The sequence below is a fragment of the Muscardinus avellanarius genome (genome assembly GCF_963383645.1).
Source record: "Muscardinus avellanarius genome assembly, chromosome: 8".
NCBI classification, from domain to species: Eukaryota; Metazoa; Chordata; class Mammalia; order Rodentia; family Gliridae; genus Muscardinus; species Muscardinus avellanarius.
This window is the reverse complement of record NC_137794.1, coordinates 110908041-110932567: the sequence shown is the minus strand read 5'-3', so window position 1 is coordinate 110932567 and position 24527 is coordinate 110908041. Positions and strand designations below refer to the sequence as shown.

Sequence of the window (24527 nt, the reverse complement as noted above, 5' to 3'; positions counted from 1 at the left end):
TATCTGTTGTCAGTGTTAAAAGGCCATGAAGACATCAGGACTACATACAGACAGTGCTCTTCTTACAGGCCAGTTTCCTACATAAGAGAAGGCCAGTGAGGAACAGCCCCCCCCCCCCCGTGGCCGCGTGGGCTGCACCCAGGAGTGCGTGACTGTGGAAATGGGGTGGCCGTTCCCTTTCCTTCCTTCCAGGCCTCCTGCTGGCTGACAACAGAGCTGGGGAGGCTGGGCTGTGGCCAGCCCTGCCGTGAGCACCAGCTATCTGGCTGCCACGCACCTACACAGCCTACAGTTAGGGGCTCAGGCGCCCCCAGACAGTGCAGCTCCAGCAGTGTGGGAGATGCCAGGCATTGTCCAAGGCAGGTGAGCCCTGCAGGACAGGGTGGCAGGAACGCAGGGAGCTCGTCTGTTATGTCCAGGAACTGGCAGGGGAGAGCGATGCCCCAAGCAGACAGCTCTCTCCTGGAAGCAACACCGAGTCTGTACCCCTCCCATCAACTGTTTCTACTTTCTCTTCTCAGCTTTAGTCTCTGCTGTTCACAGTCGAGTGTCGTGGCGTGAAAATGCCATCTCCTAACACCCCAGGTGGCTGTACAGGCATGAGCTCTCTGGTCAGCTTCTAGCATATTCTCTGCAGCTCACAGTCCCTTCTCCAAGCATGTCTTCTAGGAGTTCATCGAGGGTCTCGCCTGCCTCTCACACTTGTGCAGGCGGCCAGACACACCTCACTTGCTGTGGCCCTGCCATGTGCCGCCTGGGATAAACCAAACTACAGCAGTGTCAGATCAAAGCCCCTCCCCATGCCGAGCGTGACGTTCAGCCAGAAGATCTGGAGCGCCGACGTACTAGACCCGATTCCTAACACTGAGACCACTAAACGTTTGCGATTTATTGTGAAACGGAAGAGATCCCCGTGAACTCAGGGGCCAGGAGCCCAGGCCGAAGCCTCCTAGGGGCGGATCCTGTCCAGGAGTTCCCTTGGCTAGGGGATGGGCACAGGCCTCTGCCTGCGTTTCAGCTGCAGAGTCCTCCACACCTAACTACTGCAGGACCTTCTCCTCCCAACTTCCCGCTTTAAAGCTTATTCCATGTTCCAATTTGGACACTGTTATGAGACTAAATCAAAATCAAGATGTTTTAAAAGCTTTCTCCCTTGAAGCCGGGCGTGGTGGCACATACTTGTAATCCCAGCATTTGGGAGGCTGAGACTGGAGAATCTCGGTTCAAAGACAACCTCAGCTACTACTTAGTGAGGCCCTTTGAATCTCACTGAGACCCTGTTTCAAAATAAAGAACAGAAAATAGGGCTGGGGGTGTAGCTCAGACGTAAGCTGCCCCTGGGTTCCATCCCCGATATGGCAAAAAAAAAAAAAAAAAAAGCTTTCTCCCCTTGTAGTGGTACTATTTAAGACAGAACAGACTCAACATGGGGATTTGCCACCTTACAAATCCAGGCAAATTCATGAAGACAAATTCATGAAGGCTGTCTATGAAGGACCTGCACTCAGGAGATTCCAGAACACAGCCATCTAGGCAGCCGCCCTTTTACAGGGCAACTTCATCACCATTCCCTTCTGACTCGAACATCAGTGGGCAACGAGCCGCCTGGAAGGATCATTAAGTCACAAGGTCCAGGGTGGGGCCAAAGGCCAGGACCTCCAACTGGCCAAGGGTCAGTCCCAGGTGCCACTGCTGCCAGACACACAGCTGCCAATCAAGAAGAATACCGCCCCGCCAGTGAGCTGTGGTAGAATGGAGGTGGTGGAGTGCCTTCATTTTCCCCTGAACCTGGACTCTCGCATCTCCTGGGTGAGGGCTGCTGTCACTGCTGTGGACAGCTCCTGAGGAGCTGCCTCCCTGAGTCACCGGCCGCAGAGACGAACACGCTGCCACCTTGGTTCAAAGCACACTGGAGATTCATCTCATCACTCTTACCACGAAAGTCTTCCCAATGCCCGAGACCACGTATCCTTGTGAGCTGTTGAGTGGGCTGAGGTTAAACACAAACCCACTGTTGGGGTCCCTTATAGAGCAAGCCTACAGGAGACAAGAAAGGAAAGCGACAGTCAGTCCGACTCCACAGGCGCACAGTTAGCACACACGGCCTCCAGGAAGCCGCATGCTCGCACAGCAGAGCTGTGCTCCCCACCAACTTTAAGAGCCCCTCAGAAGGCAGCTCGAGGTGCGTTCAACGTCCTGTTCAATTACAGCCCCTCCACTGTACAAGTGTGATGCAGACTCCAGGGTCACGTCCACCCAGGTGTGAAGACTACTGCTGACCCTAAGGAGAAAGGAGGCGGGGCATTTCCTAAAAAAGAAGTCTTAGGAAGTGCTGAGTTGTGGTTTCTATCTCAATTATTCTCATAAGGGTATTAGTGGGAGTATCATCAGGTAACACATAGATGAATTCTTCTTCTAGGTACCAGTAACTTTGCCCTGGGCCTCCTGTGCTCACCAAATGCAGGCAACGAGGTGGCGATGACAGCCCCAGAAGCACCAACCATGGACAGGGTGCCTAGCACCCCGCTGTTCCCACCCTCAGCAAGCATGTACAAGCCAGACCCTGAGCTGGGTCGCTGCATGATAAGCTACGGCCTCTGCGGTCCGGTGCAGGTTATTAAAAAGGGAGGGAGGAGCCGGGCGTGGTGCTGCACGCTTGTAATCCCAGCATTCGGGAGGCTGAGCCAGGAGGATTGCTGTTCACAGGCAACCTCAGCTACTTAGTGAGGCCCTCTACAACTCAGTGAGACTCAGTGTCAAAATAAAGAATAAAAAATAGGGCTGGGGGTTTAGCTCGAAGAATGCCCCTGGGTTCCATCCCCAGTACCACAAAAAAAAAAAAAAAAAAAAAAAAAAGAGGGAGGGAGGGGAAACACCTTGCTATCCCAGGGAAGCAAGAGAACACCTCAGCAGCTCACTGCTACCCTCTGCAGGACGGCATGTGGCTGGGGAGCAGGACCAGCCCTGGTGAGAGGAAAAAGGCTGGGAAATGTGGGTCAAAGGGAGCATTAAAGCCTTCCACCCACAGTAGAGCATGTGGGCGCTACCCTGCAGACAGGACCACAGGAGGCACATGGGCTCCATCCTGTGGATGAGGTCACATTAGAATATACAGGCTTTAAGCCAGGCACAGAGGTGCACACTTGTAATCCCAATACACAGGAGGCTGAGACAGGCAGATTGCAGGTTCAAGGCCAAACCATGGTAACATAGACCCTGTTTCAAGATGAAAAATAAAAATAAATAAAAGGGCTGGGAACAGGTTCAATCCCCAGTACTGAAAAAATTATGTGTGTGTGTGAGTGGGTGTGTGTATGCACATATTCATGTATGTATGTTTATGTGCACGGGCTTTACTGTATGATCACATGAAACATGGAAGCCACCCTTTAGGTGACTGAAATGTTTTATGCATGGAGCGACCTATGAACCAGTCAGACCTCTGCGGTGCTGGAGGACCCGAGAGCCCTCGGGACGCCACTGCCCCCTCGAAAGGGACGGGGTGTGGGAAGGGAAGGGAGCGAAGCCAGGCTCCTGATTCTTGTGCCAGGATCTGGGTGTCAAATATGGAGGGGGAAAGAGCAGAGGATGACTCCAGACACCTGCTGTCGATGCAGGGGCCAGCGACACCTGACCCAGGGGGCGGGGCAGTTCAGAGCTGGGCACCAGGGGGGAATCGCCTGGAGGTTCCGCGGGGGCCAGGGACAACACACCTACCTGGTCTGTGTCTGTCATCGTCTGGACGGGGCAGGCAGCCTCGGTGTTCCACAGGAAAGTCACCACACACCCCCAGTTGAGAGAAAATATGGGGTGGGTGTTCTGAAAGGTCAAGTGCAGGTAAGAATCAACAGAACGGGATTCACCCAACACAACACTAGTCCAAGACAAGTGTCCAGGACATACTGTTGAGTAGACATCAGCACGTACATGCATCATCTATAACTTAATGTCCTCATTATCCCAAGGAAGGAGAGGTGACCATCGTCATCCTTATGCTTGGATGTCAAGAAATCTGAGATCAAGCCAGCAGTAAATTAGGAGAACTGGGGTCCCCAGCATTAGTTTGAGTCCAAGACTGTGTGCTTTTAAAAAACTTTCTACACTAAGAGTTGAAGGCAAGAACCCAGATGCAGATGACTACACACAGTTCCACAGACTTAGTTCAGAGGGAGGCTAAGCCTTCCTACACATCGGGGAGGGGAGGCTGGTCGGTGACAGAGGGCACATGGGAGGCTGCTGGGGGTGAGGCTCTGCTTCTTAATGTGGGTTCTGCTTATACTGAGTGTGTTCAACTTGTGAAATGGACAGCTGCTACTGTGTTAATAAAGTCTCATCTCCCTGTGAGAGTCAGGCTCCTCTAGCAAGTGCCGCTGGCACTGTGGGGGCAGGAGTTGGCCCACCAGCGAGGACACTGCCGCCAGGAGCTGCATCGAGACCCTGGCCCTTTCAACAGGCAGCACCTGAACGGCTCACAAGTGTGGATCCAGAGACACCCACGACCTGCAGCCCAGGGAGGGGAAAATACCTGCTCAGGGGCTCAGCGAGGGCCGCAGGTCATCTGCCCCCCCAGCACACCCCCACACCAAGGCTATACCTGTATACCACCCCATCAGCCTCAGCAGCCCCAAGAGCAAACCAGAAACACACCCACACTTCCAGCCTCCTTGGGCGGCAACTTTGAAAAGTAACTTGCCCTGCAAGTCCTGCACCCACTGTACCCTGCAAAGGTGCCTGTCCTTCCTCACTCGTGAGCACTGCCGGGGCCTCACTCGTACACGTACCAGGGTCAGTGACAACGTAAAACCATTCTGGAAACTAAAGAGGTACCACAGCAAAGCTGGAAAGTGGAGGGTCTGGAACTTCTGAAAAGTTCTCAGTTGCAACAGCAACAAGAAAACAGAGAAGGGCGGTCCAAGGTAAGGCTCCCAGGAGTGGATGCATGCATGTGCGGGACAGAACCTGCCAGTGTGGCTGGGCAGCAAGAGCCCCTGCGCGGCCAGAGCCCTGGGTCCCTCTAAGCTGGGGAGGAGGAAGAGGTGGCAGGCTCGAGCCAGGCAGGGGCGGCATGCCCACAACCCACAGCTCAAGCTCGGCCCATGCTCCACCAGCATGCCCACAACCCACAGCTCAAGCTCAGTCCATGCTCCGCCAGCTGGGCGTGCCATCCCTCATCACAGAGGGCTCTCAAGTGGCAACGATTCTGCACATCTGCAGGTACCTGGAACACAGGGAACTCAGTGGCCCTGTCCTGCTGCAGAGCAGTGCACAGTAGTGGCTGGGCCATCTCAGCGAAGCCAGAGGAAGCCGCAATTCACCCTTGATAAACGGGCTGTGACCAACTTTGCTGACAGTGACCATGGCTTCCAGCATCTCCACTAGGGATTTACCTGACTCTTAATTACTGAAAAACACGCACCCCTGGTATAAACCTGCAACTCCCAGTGATAAAAGCAACTGGGTTTATGATTATTTAAAAAAATAGTCTGAACGTGGATTTGGGGGGGGGGGGTAACTAGGAATGGAACCCAGGGGCCTTCTACCTCTGGGCTACACTCCCAGACCTTTTTTATATTTTATTTGGAAACAGGGTCTCAAGCCAGCTGAGGCTGGCTTCGAACCTGCGCGATCCTCCTGTCTCAGCCTCCCAAGCGCAAGGATTACATGTGTGCGCCACCACGCCCAGCTCTGCACGTGGATATTGGTAACGCATGTAGAACACTGATAACATACCTAATGTTTGTGTGCCAGATTGGGAAATAGTCTAGGTACCAATTCCAAATGCCAAAGGTGGTCAGAGCCTGAGTGCTGCACAAGCACTCAGGCAGGGAAGAACTGCTGCTTGGCCTGTTACACTTCAGAACTTCACCTCCCCTCTCCTTTGCCCCAGTGTTAACCATAGCAAGAATGTAGAAGCAATTAGAGGCTTAGAAATAGAAAAACAATGAAATCCCTGAGATCACACATAGCTCTGCCCGGCACATCTTAAAGCTGTAAGGACATCAAGAGCTACGTCTCACCCATGGAGACCAAAAGGCAGCTGCCCTGGCTGGGTCAGCGCCTCCGTCTCCCTCTTTCCCTACGGCCTGCCTGGGTACATGGATGTAAAAGTTCATATGCTACTTCAAAGCACCCCTAACTGGCAGGCAGCGAGGACACAGAAACAGGAAAAACAGAGACTACTGGTATCTGCCAAGCAGCTAAGGCAGGAAAGCAGGACAAGATAGCACCTGCCTCTGAACATGAGTTGCTAGCCTGCTGGCTGGGTAGCACCAATAAAGAAACACCAGTAAACGCTGGATTTGAGGGCTGGGGGTCCAAGAGGAGGCAGAGTCCCACTTAAGGACTCTCCAGCGCATCTCCCTGGCAGGCTGCTTTTTTCTTCCGTTTCTTGCTTTGTAATAAAAATTGGCTTAAGTTGCAACTGAGCTATCAGTTTTTTTAATTTACTCAAGTCAACATATCTACTTGAATCAAGGAAAAGAGCCCACAGCATCGTTTTAAACACTGCATCTTGTAGTAACCCCAAATGGCTAAAAGGGCCGCTTTTATGGACGCTTTACCACAATAGAAACTAAAGCAGCGCGGGGCTGCGCGCGGGCCTCCCGCAGGCCTCACCAGGCTCCCCCTGGAGCAGACGAGGTGGATCCTGGTGCTGTAGGTTGTCCTCTGGCCGTCGCTGGTGGTGCAGGCCGAGCCGTTCACGTACTCCAGGAGGAGGCTGCCGCTCTCCTCCACCACAGGGCCAGCTTTGGCCACTCCCAAGTTGCTGATGGAGACAGCCTCGGCAAAGGAGCCCTGCAACACACACTGGTGTCGGGGAGGTTCCCGAAAACAGCCAACCGCAACGCGTGCTGTCACTGCCAATAAAGTCTCCACGAACAGCGAGTTACTGAATACTGCTCCTAAGGGAATTATAGTATCTACACTTAGCTCACATCTGTTATACTTTTAAATCCTAAAAACTATTCATGCAACAGATTTCATTTTACTTTACAAAAGGGAAAACTCAGTCTCAGAAGTGTTAAGTGAATGACCTGACAACTGGCCAGACCTGGGAGTGGCTGGCCCAGAGCCCGGCTTTCTGCTCTGTGCGCTCCCTCCCTGCCCTCCATCTCTAGGCACCTGCGTGTGAGACCAGAAGAGGAGGGCAAATGTCACCCTACTCAACCTCACCAGGACCGAGCGTGTCAGGCCACTGCGCACCAAGAACGCTAAGGAAGCGCTCTGCGGATGAGCTGGGGGTACAGACGCTAGTGAGCAGACAGACGCACAAACATGGGAACCGCAGTAACAAGGACTGGCTACACTCGCTGCTCCAACAAGGAACAAGTACCCATGCACAGACACCTGTAGCTGGGCACTCCCTCACCCTTCGCTGTTTGGTGCTGGGGACTGAACCCGGGCTTCATCTTTGCCAGGCAAGGCCTCTACCACTGAGCTTTATTCCCAACTCCCAAGAACTCAACTCTTACCACCAGAGCGTGCCACGAACATATGCCTAGAAACGGGGCATGGTGGTACACGCCTGTAACCCCAGCCCCTTGGGAGGCTTAAGCACAAGGACCATGAGCTCAGGGCCAGCTTCAGAAACTTAGCAAGATCCTGTCTTAAAAAGGGGTTGGGGACGTAGCTCAGTGGTAGAACATCCCTGGTATGGCCAAAAAGAAAAAAAGTTTTTCCCAAGAAGGGCACATTCTTGGCATGCTGTTTTCACAGATGCCAAATTCCAGAGCACATGTGCATCACTATTGTAAGATTCACCACCTAATAACCACACAAGAAAACACACAGAGGTCCTACAGTCGTGGCATTCACTCAGAGGACTAAGCACAGAGCACTCAGTACCCCGAGTGGCAGCTAAGGCCTGAACCAAGCTCATCCACAGCACCTCTCCCAAACTGGCTTCTGCTGCTAATGAATCTAGCCAAGCTTTCAGAAGCTTAGTTTCTTCCTTACAGATGTCTGCAGAATCAGACTTCTGAGTCCAGGCAAGGCACGACTGTTAAGAGCTTCCTTTGAATAGGTGATAAAAGGTGGACACCACCTCGGCATCTTCTTTAGGTTTCAAATCTGAACGGAGTGGTACGCCCCTGCTGGGGGTGGGTTACATGGCGGGAGGCCGGCGGGAGGCCACTTGCGCAGCCGGGCCCACTTTGATCTGGGAGTCCCAGGGTAACCACCTCCACCCGTGAAGCCCACTGCAGAGGGACGACGAGACGGCCAGGAAGGACGGCTCACCTGATCTTTTTCGTACTTCATCTGGCAGGCAGACGCGTATCGGTCGCAGCCCGGCACCGGGTTCAGGGGCCGGCACACGTTTATGTAGTATTTCCTCCAGGTGATGTGCTCCCCAGAGTTGTCCAGGGCGTACCAGTTTCCTCCACGGCTGCCTTCAGACTTCGCTAGACTAACATTCCAAAGCAAGACATAAACAAGCAAAGAGCTCACTCACAGAGGGAAATCCCCTAAGGTACATGATGTACATTCACAGACATGGCAAGTCCATCACTCAGCTAAACACGAGAAGAAGGAAGTGGGGAGGGGATTGGGAAAGGGCTAAATGAATGGTGTGTGCCTCCACCATTACGATGTATGAGTACAATGCACCAATAAAAATAAAAAAGAGCACACACTTCCAGAGGAGCAGGACATGTCAAACATGTGTAACTAATGAAACTAGAGAAGCCGGCTCACTGGAACCCGGGACCAGTCTGTGACCATGGTGACATCTGACCTTCACTCCGCCCCACATCCAGAACAGAAAGTCACTGTTTAAATGATGACGCTGCCGGCTGAGGCCTGGCGGTGGCCAGGAGGAAGGGCATCACCAAGGCTCCACACCTGCAACTCCTCCGGCTTCACCTCCCACCTCGGGCCTGCACACCGGCACCACAGCACAGGGCCCACTGTCTGCTTGGCCACGAGCTCATAGCAACACCTACACAACCTCAGTAACCACAGCGGACCAAGACCTGGCCGCAGACCCTGCTCACCTAGAGAGGTCGTACTGCTCCAGCGTGGTGGGGTCAGTCACCACGCACTCCAGGGGCTCCTCTGGGCAGGCGTAGCTGGTGTACCACCGGAAGTTGTAGGCAGAATTGTCCTCCTCCTGGCCACACGATGGAAACGGGGTAGATATAATGTGGACATTTTTGGCTGGGGGGTTGAGTATTGAATCTAGGGGCATTTTACTTCTGAGCTACATTCCCACCACTTTTTACTTTTTATTTATTTATTTATTTTTGTGGTACTGGGGATGGAACCCAGGGACATTTGACTTTTGAGCTATATCTCATTTTATTCTGAAATAGGGTCTCACTAAGTTGTGGAGAACCTAAATTGCTGAGGCTGGCCACAAATCTGCAATCCTCCTAATCTCAGCCTCCCAAGTAGTGGGATTAAAAGCATGCCACCATGCCTGGCTTTTATTTTTTATGTGGAAACAGGGTCTTGCTAGGTTGCTGAGGGTCTTGCTAAATTGCTGAGGCTGGCCTCAAATCTGCAATGCTACTGTCTCAGCCTCTCAATTACTGAGGTTACAGGCATACACCACTGTACCCATTTTATAGTTCAGATCTTGAATGTCCCCCAAAGGCCCATGTGGTACAGAACTGGTCCCCAAGCCTTGACACCATCGGCAGGTGGTGGAGCCCTCAGGAGGTGGAGCCAGGACTTGAGGTCATTGGGGGTGTGCCCCCGAAGATGACAGTGGGATCCTGGCCCTTTCCTCTGTCTCCTGCTCCCAGCTATGAGGGAAGTGTCCCACCATGATGTGCTACCTTCCTAGGTCTAGAGTAACAAGGCCAACAGATCAGACGGACGCCTCCAAAACCACGAACCCACATCAGCCTTTTCGCTTTATAAGCTGATCGTCTGACGTAGTTGTGACAGTAACGGAAAGCAACTGGCACAGGAGGCAAAATAAAAATAAGCGGGATGTGAGGACGGCATTCAAAGAAGTGATGAGGGCGTTCATTGTTCTAAAGCACTGCCCAGAAAGACGGTTACTCTGCCTATCTCCTGCCATTTTATTTAAAGGAAGACTGAGCCGGGCATGGCAGCACATACTATAATCACAGTACTCAGGAGGCTGAGATGGGAGGATTCCAAGTGCAAAGTCAGCCTCAGCAACTTAAGGAGACCCTGTTTCCAAAAAATTAAAAATACTGCTAGGTGTGTAGGTCGAAAGTAGAATGCCCCTGGGTTCAATCCCCGGCACCACAACAAATAAATGAATAAATACTGCTTATGCACCCTGGCAAATCTGAAAGGAATCATTAAACCAGACTAATAATAGTTCTACTGATAAAGGGTCGAAAGCTGGCTCTAGCTGGACATGGTGGTAGATGCTTGTATTCCCAGCACTTGGGAGGCTGAGACAGGAGGACCAAGGGTTCCAGGCGACATTCAACTAACAGTAAAATTCCCAGAGACCCGATTTCAAAACAAAAAATAAAAAGGACTGGGGGTGTATCTCAGAGGTATAATGCCTCTGGGTTTAATCCACAGTGCCAATGAATAAGTAAATAAATAAAACAGGCTCTATTCTCCCCAGGGAGAAGGCCATGGGATGGAACACACCCTACCTGGTACTCGGGGACGCCGACTCCAGCATCGCGGTCACAGAGGAAAGTGATGAGTGTGGCTCTCGGCGTGCGCTTCTCGTTGTTGTAGGGTGTGCCGTCCTTGTAGTTCAACTGAATCATCCCATCGTAGTAGGACAGCTTGGCGTTACTCAGTCCCAGGTTCCAGGACTTCTTCTCACTAAAGGAAACACACACCTCCTCTCAGCAAAGCCACGCGAGCAGCAGCACTCCAAGGCTGCACTGCCCGGGAGGCCAGGGTGGGCAGAGAGGGGCACAGCAAGCCAGGCCAGCCGCAGCCCATGGGCAGGTTCCTAAACACAGCAGAAGAGGCTTCCCCGCCCCCGCTGGAACCCAGGTTTACTCTCAGCATCACAGGTTAAAGGTACAACTCGCTTCATTTGGATTGATACTGCAGAGAATGGAGAAATACATACGTAAAGACATGAGAAAAGAGCACCAAATACACAGAGGTGGGGCACTGCACAGAGCCAGCCTCCCTCCCCAGGATGCTCCTGCTCCTTCGCTGGCAGGTGATGCTCCCAGAATCCTGCAGTCTGGGGCCAGGTGTTCTGTGTTTAAACGTGAATCGGGAGGTGACACATGGACTCCAGAGTGAAAGGTTAGCATGCAATGCCAATCAATAAGCCCGACTGGGTAGTCGCTTGCCTTTTTGCCACCTGGCAGGCCCCGGAGCCTGGCTGACAGGAGTCCACAGACACCGCGCCGCAGACGTTGATGTAGAAGTCATACTTGGCTGTCTCAACTTTATATGCACCGTTTTTCTTGGTGAGAGGTGACAAATTAAAAGAAAATCCTAAGTAAGAATAAAAACAACAAAATATGTAAGGTCAATGAGAACAGGGCCAACAGGGTGCCCTCTCCCCTCGGTTGTGAGAAGAGGATTCCTCCCCAGGCAGGGAGAAGCTGGAGAGGCAGAAAAGACACTCTGCCCCTCCACGGTCCGCAGTGACCAACGCTTCCCCGCCCGGAGACAAAGCCAGCACACCCTGCCCTTGGACTGTATTAACACTCCCCTACATGAAGCCCGCAAGCTGCTGGTCCCCACATTTCCAAGCAGGATGGGCAAAGTCCAGCGGCCTCCTTGTGAAGTCTGCTCCGTGGGGCTCTGGGCTAGGGCACATGTGACGTCTCTTAAACACGAGCTGTCCCTGTGTCCTGAGGTGCTGCACTCAGCAAACAAGACTCAACCACGAACTGAAGATGTCTTCAACAGCTCAGACATCAATGCAAGAATGCTCATCAAACAGCATTAGTAAAACTCTAAGGCAACTTAACCCCTAAAACACTTGCACAGACTGTTTAGGAAAAAACCCTGGATCGTTCCAAGACACACTCAGACACATACCTGCCTGGGAATCAAAGACCGTGCAGTTCTCTCCCTCTGTCCTGGACAGTACACAGGCTGCTGCCGTGTGCCACTCAAACTCATAAAAGCAGCCATCGTCCCTAGACGTCCTCAGCACAGGAGCACTCTCTAGATCACCTGTCAACAAGGAAAAAGACTGATCAGCAATCTGTTCTGAAAACCTTCCCCATTCTTGCCCTGTTAAAAGCAGACCTGGAATCCTAGCTACTCAGGACGAAAGCCGGAGGACCTGCTTTAGCAAGTTCAAGGACAGCTTCAGCAACATAGTAAGACACTATCTCAAAATGAAAAATAAGTTTAAGAAGATCTGGGTATACAGGTCAGTGCTAGAATGTCCCTAGGTACAATTCCCAGTACTGGAAAAAAAGGGGGGGGGGGTGGACTTAGAAGGAACAGTGTGAAGTAAGGCACAGAAAGTTCCGGGTTAGAAAGTGAATGGTCAGCCTGAGGGACACGCAGAAATTAGAATGGTGGGTGCCAGAGCCTAGAGCGTTCAAGAGTGGAGAGTGACTGTTTAATGATCCTGGGTTTTGGTTTAGGAAGATGAGAAAATTCCAGAGATGGAACACTCAAAAATGGTCAGGATGGCAAATTTTAGGTTATGCATATTTTAACAGAATTTAGAAAGGAACAAATTTTATATACATTTCACCTTAATAAGAAAAATTAGCCCTAGCCTAACCTCCCACAGCTAGAAATTTATCCAAAGGAAATACTTCAGTGGGAGGTAGAGAGGATATGTGGTATCACCATTCCCAACACTGGAAACATGCTATTAACCCAACAATAGAGAAAACGTTTAAAATGCTAATATCATGCCATGCCAACAAGGAAATCCCTAAAGACTATAAATAGAACTGTGCAACACAGGAAAGTACTCAAAATGTGTAACTAATGTTGATCTTGATTCAGTAAAAACAATGTATTTCTATACATAAAAGTAAGTTAGAAGGAACACTGTGTTTAAATGGTGAGATCACAGGAAACATTTGGAGCCAGTGAAGGACACAGCACCCACTTCGCAGGGCCTTTCAGTCCTGGGGAAGAAGAAGCTGTGCAAAGATTCCAGACTCATTTGGAAAATGAAAGAAAACCCAACTTCCTGTTGCTGCCTTATGGTTTCTCCATATCTGGTTGAGACCCCACTGACCGATGTCTGGACAACGCATTCGGCGCCACCCTTTGCAGCGATTCCCTCTGCAGAAAGCAGCGAGGTGGAGAAGCAAGAACCCCGGCACCTCTACAGCGGCCACCGGGCGCCCTTGCCGACCGTTTACCTGGCTTGCATACGAGTGTGATGTTAGTTGTTACTGTCTTGTCGCCACCACAATCATCACCATCCGAGTACGACAGCTGAATGTTTCCTTTCTCTTTTGTGGGAGAAGAGAGAAATTTTCCTAGATTCTTACCCCCAGTCTTATCTGGAAAACAAGGGCAGTGGAAGGAGGACATAGTTTTAAATGATCATGAGGCAGGGGTGGGGTGTAGCTCAGAGAGAGCATCTGCCTAGCATGCAGGAGGTCCTGGGTTCTACTCTCAGTCCCTTCCCCCAGTCATGATACACACAAAAAGGTACCCCAAACCAGCCAAAACCCAGCAGGTGCAGCACAGTCCCTTCTCCAGCCCATCTAACCTGGCTGGGATGGGAACAGGTGTTTGAGTGACAAACTGGGGTGGTAGCAGCCATACCGAGGACTCTAACCACCTCTAGGCCTGGCAGGAAAAGTGTGTAAACAACATTCAGTGCCCTCCACAGCACAAGTGAATGGCTAGCACCTGCGTCCTCACCTCCTGTAAAGTAATACTATCTGTCTGCTTCCTTCCAGGGCCTCAGCTACCCTGATCAACAGCTTCTTGAAAGCACAGCCAAGGGGTAAGGGTGAGTTGTGATGAAGCAGAACTCACTAAACCTGCCCGGCAACCCAAGCAGGAATCCACTGAAATATTGGTTCAGCTGCTTTCTACTATAAAGTATTAAGTGTCTTCAGCCCTTCTTATGACATGGACGTAGACATATCTGCTTTCAGATACAGGGGTAATTCCAAAACTGCAAGCCTCACAACCCTTACCAAGTGTTTATGAGATTCCCATTACTCTCATGGCCCGGCATGTTCAAGGTGTGCCTTCAACAACAAGCAACTGACATGCTGAGCCTCCCCGTCACATTGAGACAGCTCTGCATGAAAGCAGAGACTTACAGGACCAAAACAAGGCCACACAGGCGCCCAGGGACAGTGGCACATCGGAAGCTCTGAGATCACTTCCCCTACAGGAACCGCTGAGCAGGTCCCAGCAGGGAGGTTGTTAAAAATCTAAAGCAGTTCTGCACAAGTACTGCCAGCCCAGGCCACAAATGAAGGATGGTCAAGTACTTTCCAGCGGGGCTCATTTTGCTCCACGTGTGGCTTCAGCCGACATCAGATTTGAGCACGCACCCAGCAGTTCCTGACACTGGTGCCACTGAAACCTTTCTTTACCCTCTTTGCATTTACACTCAGGAGGTGTAGGTGATGGGCTGAGTCATGCACGTGGCTGAGGCAGCCAGGCTCCACCTCCCTCTCAGAAAAGGGCTCAGCTCTTCCCCGTGCAACTCACCCACAGCACACACGGCCGCGTCTTCAGGACAGCCTCTGGCCTTGCCCTCCTGCAGCACTCTGTGGCAGACATTAATGAAGAAATGCTTCTTCTCTGCTTCTGTCTGGCTGCCGTCCACCGCTTCCCAATTCTGTTCTGATTCTGTAACCAGATAAAAAGCTTCCTCACCCAAAGACAATGACCGGTTCCCCAGAGTCACACCACTAAAGGTGACTAAGCCAAAAGTCAAGAACCAAAGACATTGCTCTTGCTCAGGAAATCCCCGGTTCAACTCTGGAAGGCTGAAGGTACGGGAACTCCCAGCGGGTCTCTGATTTCTCATTGAACGTTAACAGAAACAAGTCATGCCCCGAAACACCTTCAGAAGAATAGGCTTACCGGGGCACAGAGAATTCAAAAGCCACACCTTCTCAAACCCCGCAGTACAACACAGAGGGAAAACCAAATCAGAAAGCCAGCGGTGCCTGGGGCCTGGCAGAAGAGCACGCCACTGACCATGTAACGAGCTTCAGGCCCTGCAAAGGCTCGGCCACTGCAGAAACCCCCAGGCTCGCCCACGCACGCACACGCGCAGCTCAGAGCAGGACCTGAGCCTGCCGCCCTGAGGAAGCAGGGCGTGCACGGCCACTGACCCCACAGCCTTTGGAGCCAGCAGGCAGTGATGAGGGTCCCAGAAGGAAGGGGTGCACGTGCTGAGTGTCAGCAACACAGAGAAGAAAGGCAGACCATCCATAAACAGGGCCAGAGAAGCTGGAACTGAGTGTGGAGGACACAAACACACGAATGTACTCGTCCTCTGAAATTGTCCACTTGAGCCTGGGGACTGGGGTTTAGAAGGCCAAGACCCACAGTCGGCCAGCAATGGGTCAAGGCTTTGGGGGAGCTGCGCCCCATGTTGAAGGACTGAAAACCCATGCAGGATGGCACATATGAGCGTAGGGCTCCCTGCTGCAACGAGGCGCGGCCGCTGTGGGGTGCCTACAAGTCACAGCCAGGACTCCCCTTAGGTACCAAGCAGGACTTCAGCTGTCACCTCAGGGCTTTCTCTGGGCTATCTCCACGCAAACGCTACAAAACCCTCCAGATTCCTAGAGAACCAAAGCTGTGTCAGCGAGTCCACTCAGCAGGAAAACGCGTCTCTGCGTCTCTCACAGATCCAGGGCAGAACTCATACACAGTGACGTTCAGAACAGAAAATGTTTTTGGTTTTTTTTTTTTTTTTTTTGCAGGTTTGGGGATGGGACCCAGGGGCATTTGACCTCCGAGCTACACCCCCAGCCCTGTTTTTTATTCTTTGTTTTGAAACCGGGTCTCACTGAGTTGCAGAGGGCCTCACTAAGTAGCTGAGGCTGTCTGCGAACCACGATCCTCCAGGTCTCAGCCTCCCGAGTGCTGGGATTACAAGCGTGCGCCACCACGCCCGGCTCAGAACATAAAATGTTAACCAAAGGGACCCGTGACACCGTTCTACCCCAAGAATCTGGGCCTGGAAACTCGGGGAGCCAACAGTGTCCGCTACAGTAATGCAAGGCTCAACCAGGCTTCTTAACTCCAGATTAGAGCACCTGCTGCTTTGCAGAAAACCAACCCCTTCGCGGGCATACAGAGTTCAACCACAGCCTTAGGGTGTGCAGCTACTGAAGCTAACAGAACTAACAGCAGGGCACCCCCTCCTGAGTTCTCAGGAAGCTCTCGAACCCTCCAATGAGGTATCTCCTCACGTCGTACTCAAAAGACAGCATGACAGTCCTGTCACAACTGGTACTCCTGTGACTTTACGTAAGTCAGTCTCTGCTTTAGGAACAATCTCCACCTCCCAGATGTGCCCAGCTCCTACATTCTGGGCTGCTAAAGAGGACAACCAGAAACCCCCCCAGCAAGGTCTGGGATCCCTGTCGGAAGATCCCACGCTGTTATCCCTCCTTCTCTGCTTCCTGCTAAACTCCGAGGCCCACAGAGGCAGAGGCAAGCTGTCCCAGGCCACTGCTGTGTGGCCACAGGGCAGCAGGCTGGGTGGGTCTACCCAGGCTGAGGCAGGAGGACAGGCCTGCCTTGCCCAGAGGCACAGCCATCCTACAGCCCTCCCAGAAGAACGAGGCGGGGAGCCGAGGCCACTCTGCCAGCCTCCACGGTCCCTGTGCGGTGCCAATACCACCCACTGAAGACAGCTGGCAGAGCTGGACTTTTCTTAAGGTTTCTAAACAAAGTATAAGGCCTGGCACACAGTAAGTACTAGACTGTTCTCAGGTCACTGAACTGGAAGCGGTATGCTGGTCTCCAACGCGGGTTTTCACCGCCCCAGTCAGAGTTCATCATCATCCTGTACTGCTACACAAGGAAGGCAAGAGGGCTGAGACACTGAGCTGGCCACTAAACACAGTGACAGAGCTTCCAGATGCGCACGGGGCAGCTGTCCAGGGCACGGCCGAGGTCCGCTGGCATGAGGGGCGCTACCTGAGTGGCGAGCCAGGGCCGACAGGTCGTAGCGCTTCTTCCCGTCGCTGGCGCCGCAGAGCAGGTCTTCCTTCTCCTTGACACAGGCGTACTTCGTGTCCCACGTGAAGAAGTAGGTGCAATCCACCTCCCCCATGAACACGGGCTCTCCTCGCCCATCGTTACCTGTGCAACACCAAAGGAGACGGAAAACTCCATCAACATTACAGTAACCAGGGCCATGGCAGCCGTCCACACTTAGTAGTAACTTCTAGTAAGGTGCAGCCATGCCAACCCTCGCAGGCAGGCTGCGTCCCCTTCATCTTGATGATACAGCCCCGAGGGGTATCATGGAAAGCTCTGCAAGAAGCAAACAGCCACCCGTGAGCACCCCTGTGAGATGGTGAGCGAGGGCTCAGAGGGCAGCGAACCTGAGCACCACAAGCTCCCTGGGACTCCACCCTCCAACAAAACCAAAAGAGCGCAGTGGCCTCGACAGAGGCGTGCCAGGCCTCCAAATGCTGCCGGCACCGTGACTTGTCAGTGTACACCTATGACACCTGGCTCCAGTCACCTCCCCTACAGGCTTCCCGCCATGGCCAGGGCAGTCTAGGCATCAGAAAGCCTGCTCCTCATAGTCCACACCCAGCCAATGCAGCCTCACCCCTGCTGGAAACCCAAGCCCTCCCTCTCCAGGCTGATGACTGCCACACAAAGCTCCCTTTTTCCTACCTAGACGGTCTCATAACCCTTGCCTGGACCTCAGGCATGACCTGCCTGCCTGTCCGCCTGCCCACCTGCGAGAGGTCTGTTGTCCTGAGCTCCTTAACATTCTAATAAGTTTAATGCCAAGGACAAAGGACATCTTGATTATAGTTTCTATTAAATCTTGATAATGCCAGTAAGGGCAGCTAATTGACACTACACAATCTGAGCCATGTACTAAGCTGAGCACCTCATCTACAATGGGATGGACAGGCCGAGGAAGTGTAAGCAATACATCTGTCCTCAGAACCCCAGGACATGCAGGATACTGAAGCCCCACTGTTCAGATTTAGGGTGGCTAAATAATTCGTCTAGTTTCACAGCTAGAAAAGATGGGATTTAAAATCAAACTACATGGTCTGACCCCAGACGCGAGTCATAGCCATGAGGCAAGATCTGCCCACTCTGTGTGCTCTGGGGAGGATTAGGGTTAGTGTCTATTTTTCTTTCTGTGCATGTGAGTCCCACCCTCTAGTGTATTTATTTGGTTGGCTTGGCTCTGCAAGGGTAAGGGTTAATAAGCACTTCCAGCCATTCTCTTTCCGAGAGTGTGACTCCTAACTCTCTTTCGGGGTACAGTCCTGCAGACACAGGACTGCAATCCCTAATTGGGACCATCGTGTCTTCTTCCAACTCTCAGTTTACCCCTGTTTAATCCTACCGGACCTGCAGCTTTAGCCTGTTGGCTACTTCACTAGCTGGAGAAGATGCTTCCGTAACCTGAAGCACTCACCACTTCAGATAAGCAATGTGAAATAAGGCTGCAAAGAAGTTCTGGAATGATTCTGGAACTCTCCTGCCATTCGGCTGGTTCTGCATCTGAAACTAATGATCTGCAGGGCGAGCCCCTTTGGAATAGCTATTGTGCTGTGCTTTACCTCCCTGAATCACTTGCTCACAGAATTCTAGCAGAATAGCAAGCTACAAGGCTTTCCCTCAGAGACCAGGCCTCCTGGGGCCTACGGCTCCGGTCCACCCAGGAACGTGGTTACCTGGGCTTTTCACGTCTCACAATCTCTTTCTCATGCACAATCCTGCAGGCGCCAGCCTGGCATACTTTGTGGAACCTGGCTTCTGTGCCAAGCTAAAGGAGGGAGTTTTCCAACGACACCAGGCAGCTCTCTGCCAGAGCAGCCACAGCAGCAGCACTCATTACCAAGCTGATTGCCAAGCGGCTGCGTTCTCTGTGTGTGTACTCACTGACTTTCTGGGCTATCAACTCTTCTCTTCCCAACATCTCCAAATGAGATCTCCTCTCTCAAAGATCTCAGTCCAGTCATCAGCAAATGCCCTGAACAGGACAGGGACGGCAGAAGCAATGACAAAGTATGGCACTCGGGCACAGACGCGACATGACAGCGTGGCCACCAAGCATCAGGGGAGTCAGGGCCTGGAGCACAGCATGGGGTGGAGTCCAGAGTTCAGAGGCTCCTAACGGCGGGCTCGGAAGAGGCCAGGAAGGATGGAGAGCCGAGAAGGGTGTGCTCCAGGCAGACAGCGAGGCCTGCTGGCGCAGTGCAGCCAGCTCCCACAGGACGCACAGCTCCTCCCCACTGCTCCCTTCTCCTGGCAAGGAACACACCAAGCCACGCTGCGCACCAGCTGCAGACCACTCACAGCTGCAAGTTGATGCCTCTCTGGCTCCAGGTCCTGGTCCCCAGGCCACCGTCACCTAGCTGGCCCTGCTCCTCTGAACTGCCTGACCAGTGGCTGTCCCAGAGCCAGCCCACAATGACTCAGGGCCTCCTTCCTGGTGGCTGTAGGCAGCTCTTGCAGTTAAAGCCCTTATCTTTCTGCTTCTGATCTTCCCCGGGACCAACTGTTACCACAGCACCTCCAGGCCTCCCAAGCCTGAAGACCGATAAGAGCCAAGAAAGAGATTCTGCTGGAGCCCAACCTTGATGGGTGCCCTCACAGCTGCAGACCCTGGCTCCTTCTTTGCTTGCTGGCATGTTTATGATCACCCCACCTCCTACTGCAGACATGAGCGTCACGTACAGCTGCCTCTCCCAGATCCCACAGTGAGCCACACGAAATGGGCCCATGTCCAAACCATGTGAGCCCTGCCGTAGAAACATTTCAAACAAACAGAAAGACGGGCCAGGGAGACCCTCGGTGGGGCAGCTGCATGCAGGGCCAGTTGCACAGATGCAGCAAGGACGCTGGGCCTGGCTCCAGATGGAGAACTCAGGGCAGGGGCAAGCTGGCTTTGGGCAACTCAGGGATGCATCTCCTAGTCACCTGGAGGAAGACAGCCTCAGCTCAAACCTTCCCAGAGACATTTACAACACCCCACTGAACTCCACCACTAGGCCGTCGCCCTGCACAAAGCTGTCTCAAAGGTAGTAAGTGAAATAAGAGCACTGGCAGCTGGCGCGAGCCCAGCTCCGCGGGGTCCACCAGGCTGCCATGTGTGTGCACCAGGCTTCAAGGCAGAAACTCTCCCGGCAAGTCCAGTACTGGGCCCATTCCCAAGACAAACAGAGCAGAAGAAAATGGAAACAGGATGTGCGCGTCAGTGGGGAGCGGGCAAGGACGTTCCTCCAGCAGCAAAGCACGGTCTGCGGAGCAGCAATGGGAGGCCCAGCAGAGGACATCTGACACTACGGTCAGCATTCTACTTCCAAGAAAAGATGCACGCACACAGGCCCCTCAGGAAAAGCAGGGGCGAGCCCCAGGGCACACTCACCTGCGGTTTTGTTGCACTCGAAGTTTATGACACTCATCCGCTGAAAGCCTGAGCTGCACTCATCGCCTCCAAAATAGACCAAGGTGAGGTCTCCATCAGAGTAGCTAATTTGTGAGAATACACACGCAAATGCGTTTTGTAGAACAGAGAAAGAAAACTGAATTTGTAAAAATAGCTACGTTAAGCCTTTTACACCCCATCGACAAATCAGTACTGACACAAAATGGCAAGCTCTCCAGCCAGCTGGGGAGACAGCCTAAGGAAATGTGCGCCAAACGCACAAGCCCTTGGCGCTCCCTTCAAAGCCACAGCGGGCTCCAGCAGGACGCCCACCACGCTGTAGCGAGCCCCGAGATGCCTCTTGCTCACAGCGAGCTGTGTCCCAAACAAGTAATGCCCTAAATCAGAGCCTTTCAGGCAAACACTGTAGGCACACTCTCAGCTGAAGGATCCCAGAAAAGGCTCATTTCAGACAGCCACCTCTTCACCCTGCTTCATGAAGGTGACTGCCAGGTTAAAGGCCACGTGAACTGTGCGGTGTGGAGCCCTTTAAAACTGCTATACAACGCTAACAGTGTTTTGGAGTCTCCCACTTCTAGGGAGTATCAACATTCCTCAAAATCATAAATTTTAAGTATCCAATATAAACCCTTCAGTAAATTTCCTACAATACAGTTCTTTCCAATCGATTTACAAAGCAAACTATTTTAACAGACACGCTCTTATTGTAAAACAGGAAACACATCCAATTGACGGCAATTTGCTGAAGTTGAATAGAAAGGAATGCTGGCTTACTTAGTTTTCCTGTACTGAGGAAAATAAAAGAGGGGGAGGGGGAGGAAGGAGGGAGGAAGGAGGAGGGAGGAAGGAGGAGGGGAAATGCTCACAGAACACACAATGCACTTGGCAGTCGTGGAAGTGGCCTACACACCGGAGGGTCTGATTCTGGTATTTTCCTGCCATTCTGACTTGAGTGGAATCAGTCTTCTTCACTTGGCAGACTGCAGCCTCTTTCTTAATGCAGATTGGGACCTCAGCTCCTTCACAGAGATTCATATAGAACAGATACTCATTCCCATTGGCGGTGTAGTAGGACCCTAAAAGACAGAGTAAAGAAGATGGGCTTATTTCCAGGGATGGATGTGGGGAAAGGCAGCATCCTGGTGTCAGCCCGAATTCTCGCCCTAAACCCAGCCAGCCCCGCATCCTGGCCCTCCCCGCACCACTCACCTCTCGGCTGGGCCAGCGGCCTGAGGTCAATGGCGATGTCGTGCTGCTCGCTGCTCAGAGCACAGTCCCTGCTCTCTAGGTAATCCCTGTGGCAGGCGTACTCGGTGACCCACTCAATCTCATAGCGGCAATTGGATTTAGCCGTGAGCTTAGGAATGGTGCCCTATCAGGAATGATTTCAAATAAACAGAATAAAAATAAATAAGTGCAGTTTAAATGTAGGATGTGCGTGTGTGTGTGTGTGTGTGTGTGTGTGTGTGTGTGTGAAAGAGAGACAGAGAGAAAGAGAGAGGATTGAACCCAGGGGCACACACCACACACTCTCTCTCTCTCTCTGAGCTACAACCTCGGCCCTATTTTATGTTTATTTTGAAACAGGGTCTTGCTAGGTTAATAAGACTCTCACTACTTTCCGAGATCTTATTGTCTCGGCCTCCTAAGTACTAGGATTACAGGCATGTGCCACCACAGCCAGTTCAAATTTTCTCTAAAAAGCTCAAAGATAGGTGTTTGGTGTTTTAATTTTTCTGTTTCTCACTTCTGAATCATAATTGCCCCGATGCAGTTTGGTTATATGCCATAATAACTGCATTGACTTTTGCGGGTTTCATTTCTTTACCTTTTTCCGTCCCACTGACTTACAGCCCCCATTTCCTTTCTGGTCACCTACAGACACTCGTGCCTCATCCAGCAAGTCCACGCTGAACTCAGCGTCACCTGGGAATCCTGATGACCTCGGCACGCAACGGGTCACGTGGCACAGGGGACCCAGAAGCCCAGAGCAGCGGGGCACAGCTGGCGTGTGTGCATGCAGACACGGTCTTCCCTGCCCTCAGGTATCATCCCTCATGAACCAGCCAGTCACTGAGCCAGCTGCAGAGCGGGCTGATGCAGGGCTCATCCACTGCGGGAACCGTGAAGAATGCTCACAGGCCCACTTCATCAGTGAACCTGTCTTCTTTGTAATGCCCCTTACGAAAAATGTCTTCCTGGTCTTAGAACCAGGAATAGCAGTGCTGCTTTTAGACACCATCATTTCCATTAGCATTTACTGAGCACCCGCGACAGGCTGGTCACAGGCCCAGTGCCAGGCCGACAGTGGGCCAGTCACATGACGGGTAAGCAGCAGCACGGCAGCCCAGGCCTCCTGAGTCAGAGCTGAGGCACTCCTGCAGCGCCTGACTGAGCAGTCAGCCACACACTGACACAGCTGCGTGTTGGAGAAATAGACACAAAAGGCCACACATTGTATGACTCGTTCATGTAAAAGGTCCAGAAAAGGCAAACCCATCGAGACAGAAAAGCAGCTCATGGCTATGCAGCTGCCTGGACCGGGGGTGGGACTGGGAAGTGATTGCTAATGGGCATGAGGTTTCTTTTTTGGTATGAAAATGTTCTAAAGTTAGATTGTGGCGAAGGTTGCACAATTCTGTAAATATACTAAGAACCACTGAATTGTACTTAAAGCCGATGAACCTCGTATGTAAATTCACTTTTTTTTTTAAAGAACTGTAAGACAATTAGTATTTACAAAATACTAGTTGCCAAAAGAATTCAATGAGGCCACATAAGTGCTCTGATAAACCCTCCCAGTGTGGCAATCCAAGCACATTTAACCCAAGCGCTGCCCTCAAGCCATACAGCTTATAGGGAACCTTCAGCCCCATGATGATCAGGCTCTTCTGACACCAAGAACACCCAGCAGCTCCTGCGGAAACCCCAGTTCTCTGAATTGAGGTAGTGTGAAATTTTCACCAAATACAAAACAAAAAAGACGATTCTAAAACTACCACCAGCTTAGAATATCTCACCAGGCTTAAAATACTTCAAAACTCACATCTATAGGTCAAATACAAAGTATAAATATTGGTCAACATTCATATTCAGAACTAAGGCAGGACAGGCGGTCTTCACTTAGCTGGCGACACAGTGTGGAGGCTGGAGACGTAGACGGGAAGCTGAGCGTCCACTCACCTTTGTCCCCATAACCCAACACAGCCAGCAAGCCAGCTGGGAAACCAGAGCAAGCCACACACACAGTGGGGTAGGGGCGTGCCTCCCTGGGGTGAGCGCCCATTCCCGCCTTCTCAGGTGCCTACAAAGAGGCAGAAATAAAGGAAAGCCATGTCCCTTCCTCCCGGGGCTGCCTGCTTCCCCTCAGCACCTGGCCCCCTAACATGAGCACACCCAGTCCTGAACAGCCTGATCTCAGCACTGGGCAAGGCCTCAGGAAGAGGGAGACTCCCCCACCCACCAGCCTCCAGGAGGTGCACGGGCACTAGAGACTTGGAGAGCAGCCGGAGCAGCCTGGGATGTGCGAGGGTCTGGGTTCCATCCCAGCACCAGAAAAACAAATGAGTAAAATACAAGATAAAATGCAGCCAGAAGACAAGGGAACACATGTGCCCGACACTGTGAGTGAGGGGACAGAAGGCAGAGGAGGGGACTCGGAGCACAGCAAGGAAGAGGCAGGCAGCGCACCGCCCACCAGGCCTCCAGGTGTGAGCTCACACTACAGCCCTTCAACTACCTGCCCGTCAACCCAACTACAACCGGTCAGCCCAGCACTTGGGGAGAATGAAACAGGAGGATCACAGGTTCAAGGCCAACCTCAGCAACTCAGCAATCTTTCCTTTCAAAATTAAAGTTTAAAAGGGACAGGGTAGCTGGGCGTGGTAGTACACCCTTATAATCCCAGCATTCTGGAGGCTGAAGACAGAGGATTGCGGTTCGCAGACAGCCTCAACTACTTAGAGAGACCCTTCACAACTCAGTGAGACTGTTTCAAAATATAAAAAAGAGGCTAAAAAAATAGGACTGGTGTGTAGCTCGGAGGTACAAT

At 52.1% G+C, this 24527-nt stretch overlaps 1 protein-coding gene across 1 annotated transcript in view; it reads right to left on the bottom strand.

The window, feature by feature from the left end:
* Window positions 1–24527, bottom strand: part of IGF2R (insulin like growth factor 2 receptor) — a gene marked incomplete at both ends in the record, with an annotated part of 92728 nt that overhangs the window by 35191 nt on the left and 33010 nt on the right. Inside the window, 14 exons of the mRNA XM_080700474.1 lie at window positions 1936–2037; window positions 3718–3819; window positions 6616–6795; window positions 8239–8407; window positions 8994–9109; window positions 10587–10764; window positions 11253–11400; window positions 11953–12090; window positions 13251–13394; window positions 14569–14709; window positions 17023–17187; window positions 20456–20559; window positions 21387–21552; window positions 21686–21848. Coding sequence (XP_080556600.1) covers window positions 1936–2037; window positions 3718–3819; window positions 6616–6795; window positions 8239–8407; window positions 8994–9109; window positions 10587–10764; window positions 11253–11400; window positions 11953–12090; window positions 13251–13394; window positions 14569–14709; window positions 17023–17187; window positions 20456–20559; window positions 21387–21552; window positions 21686–21848 — 2016 coding nt within the window. The remainder of the gene's footprint in view (window positions 1–1935; window positions 2038–3717; window positions 3820–6615; window positions 6796–8238; window positions 8408–8993; window positions 9110–10586; window positions 10765–11252; window positions 11401–11952; window positions 12091–13250; window positions 13395–14568; window positions 14710–17022; window positions 17188–20455; window positions 20560–21386; window positions 21553–21685; window positions 21849–24527) is intronic.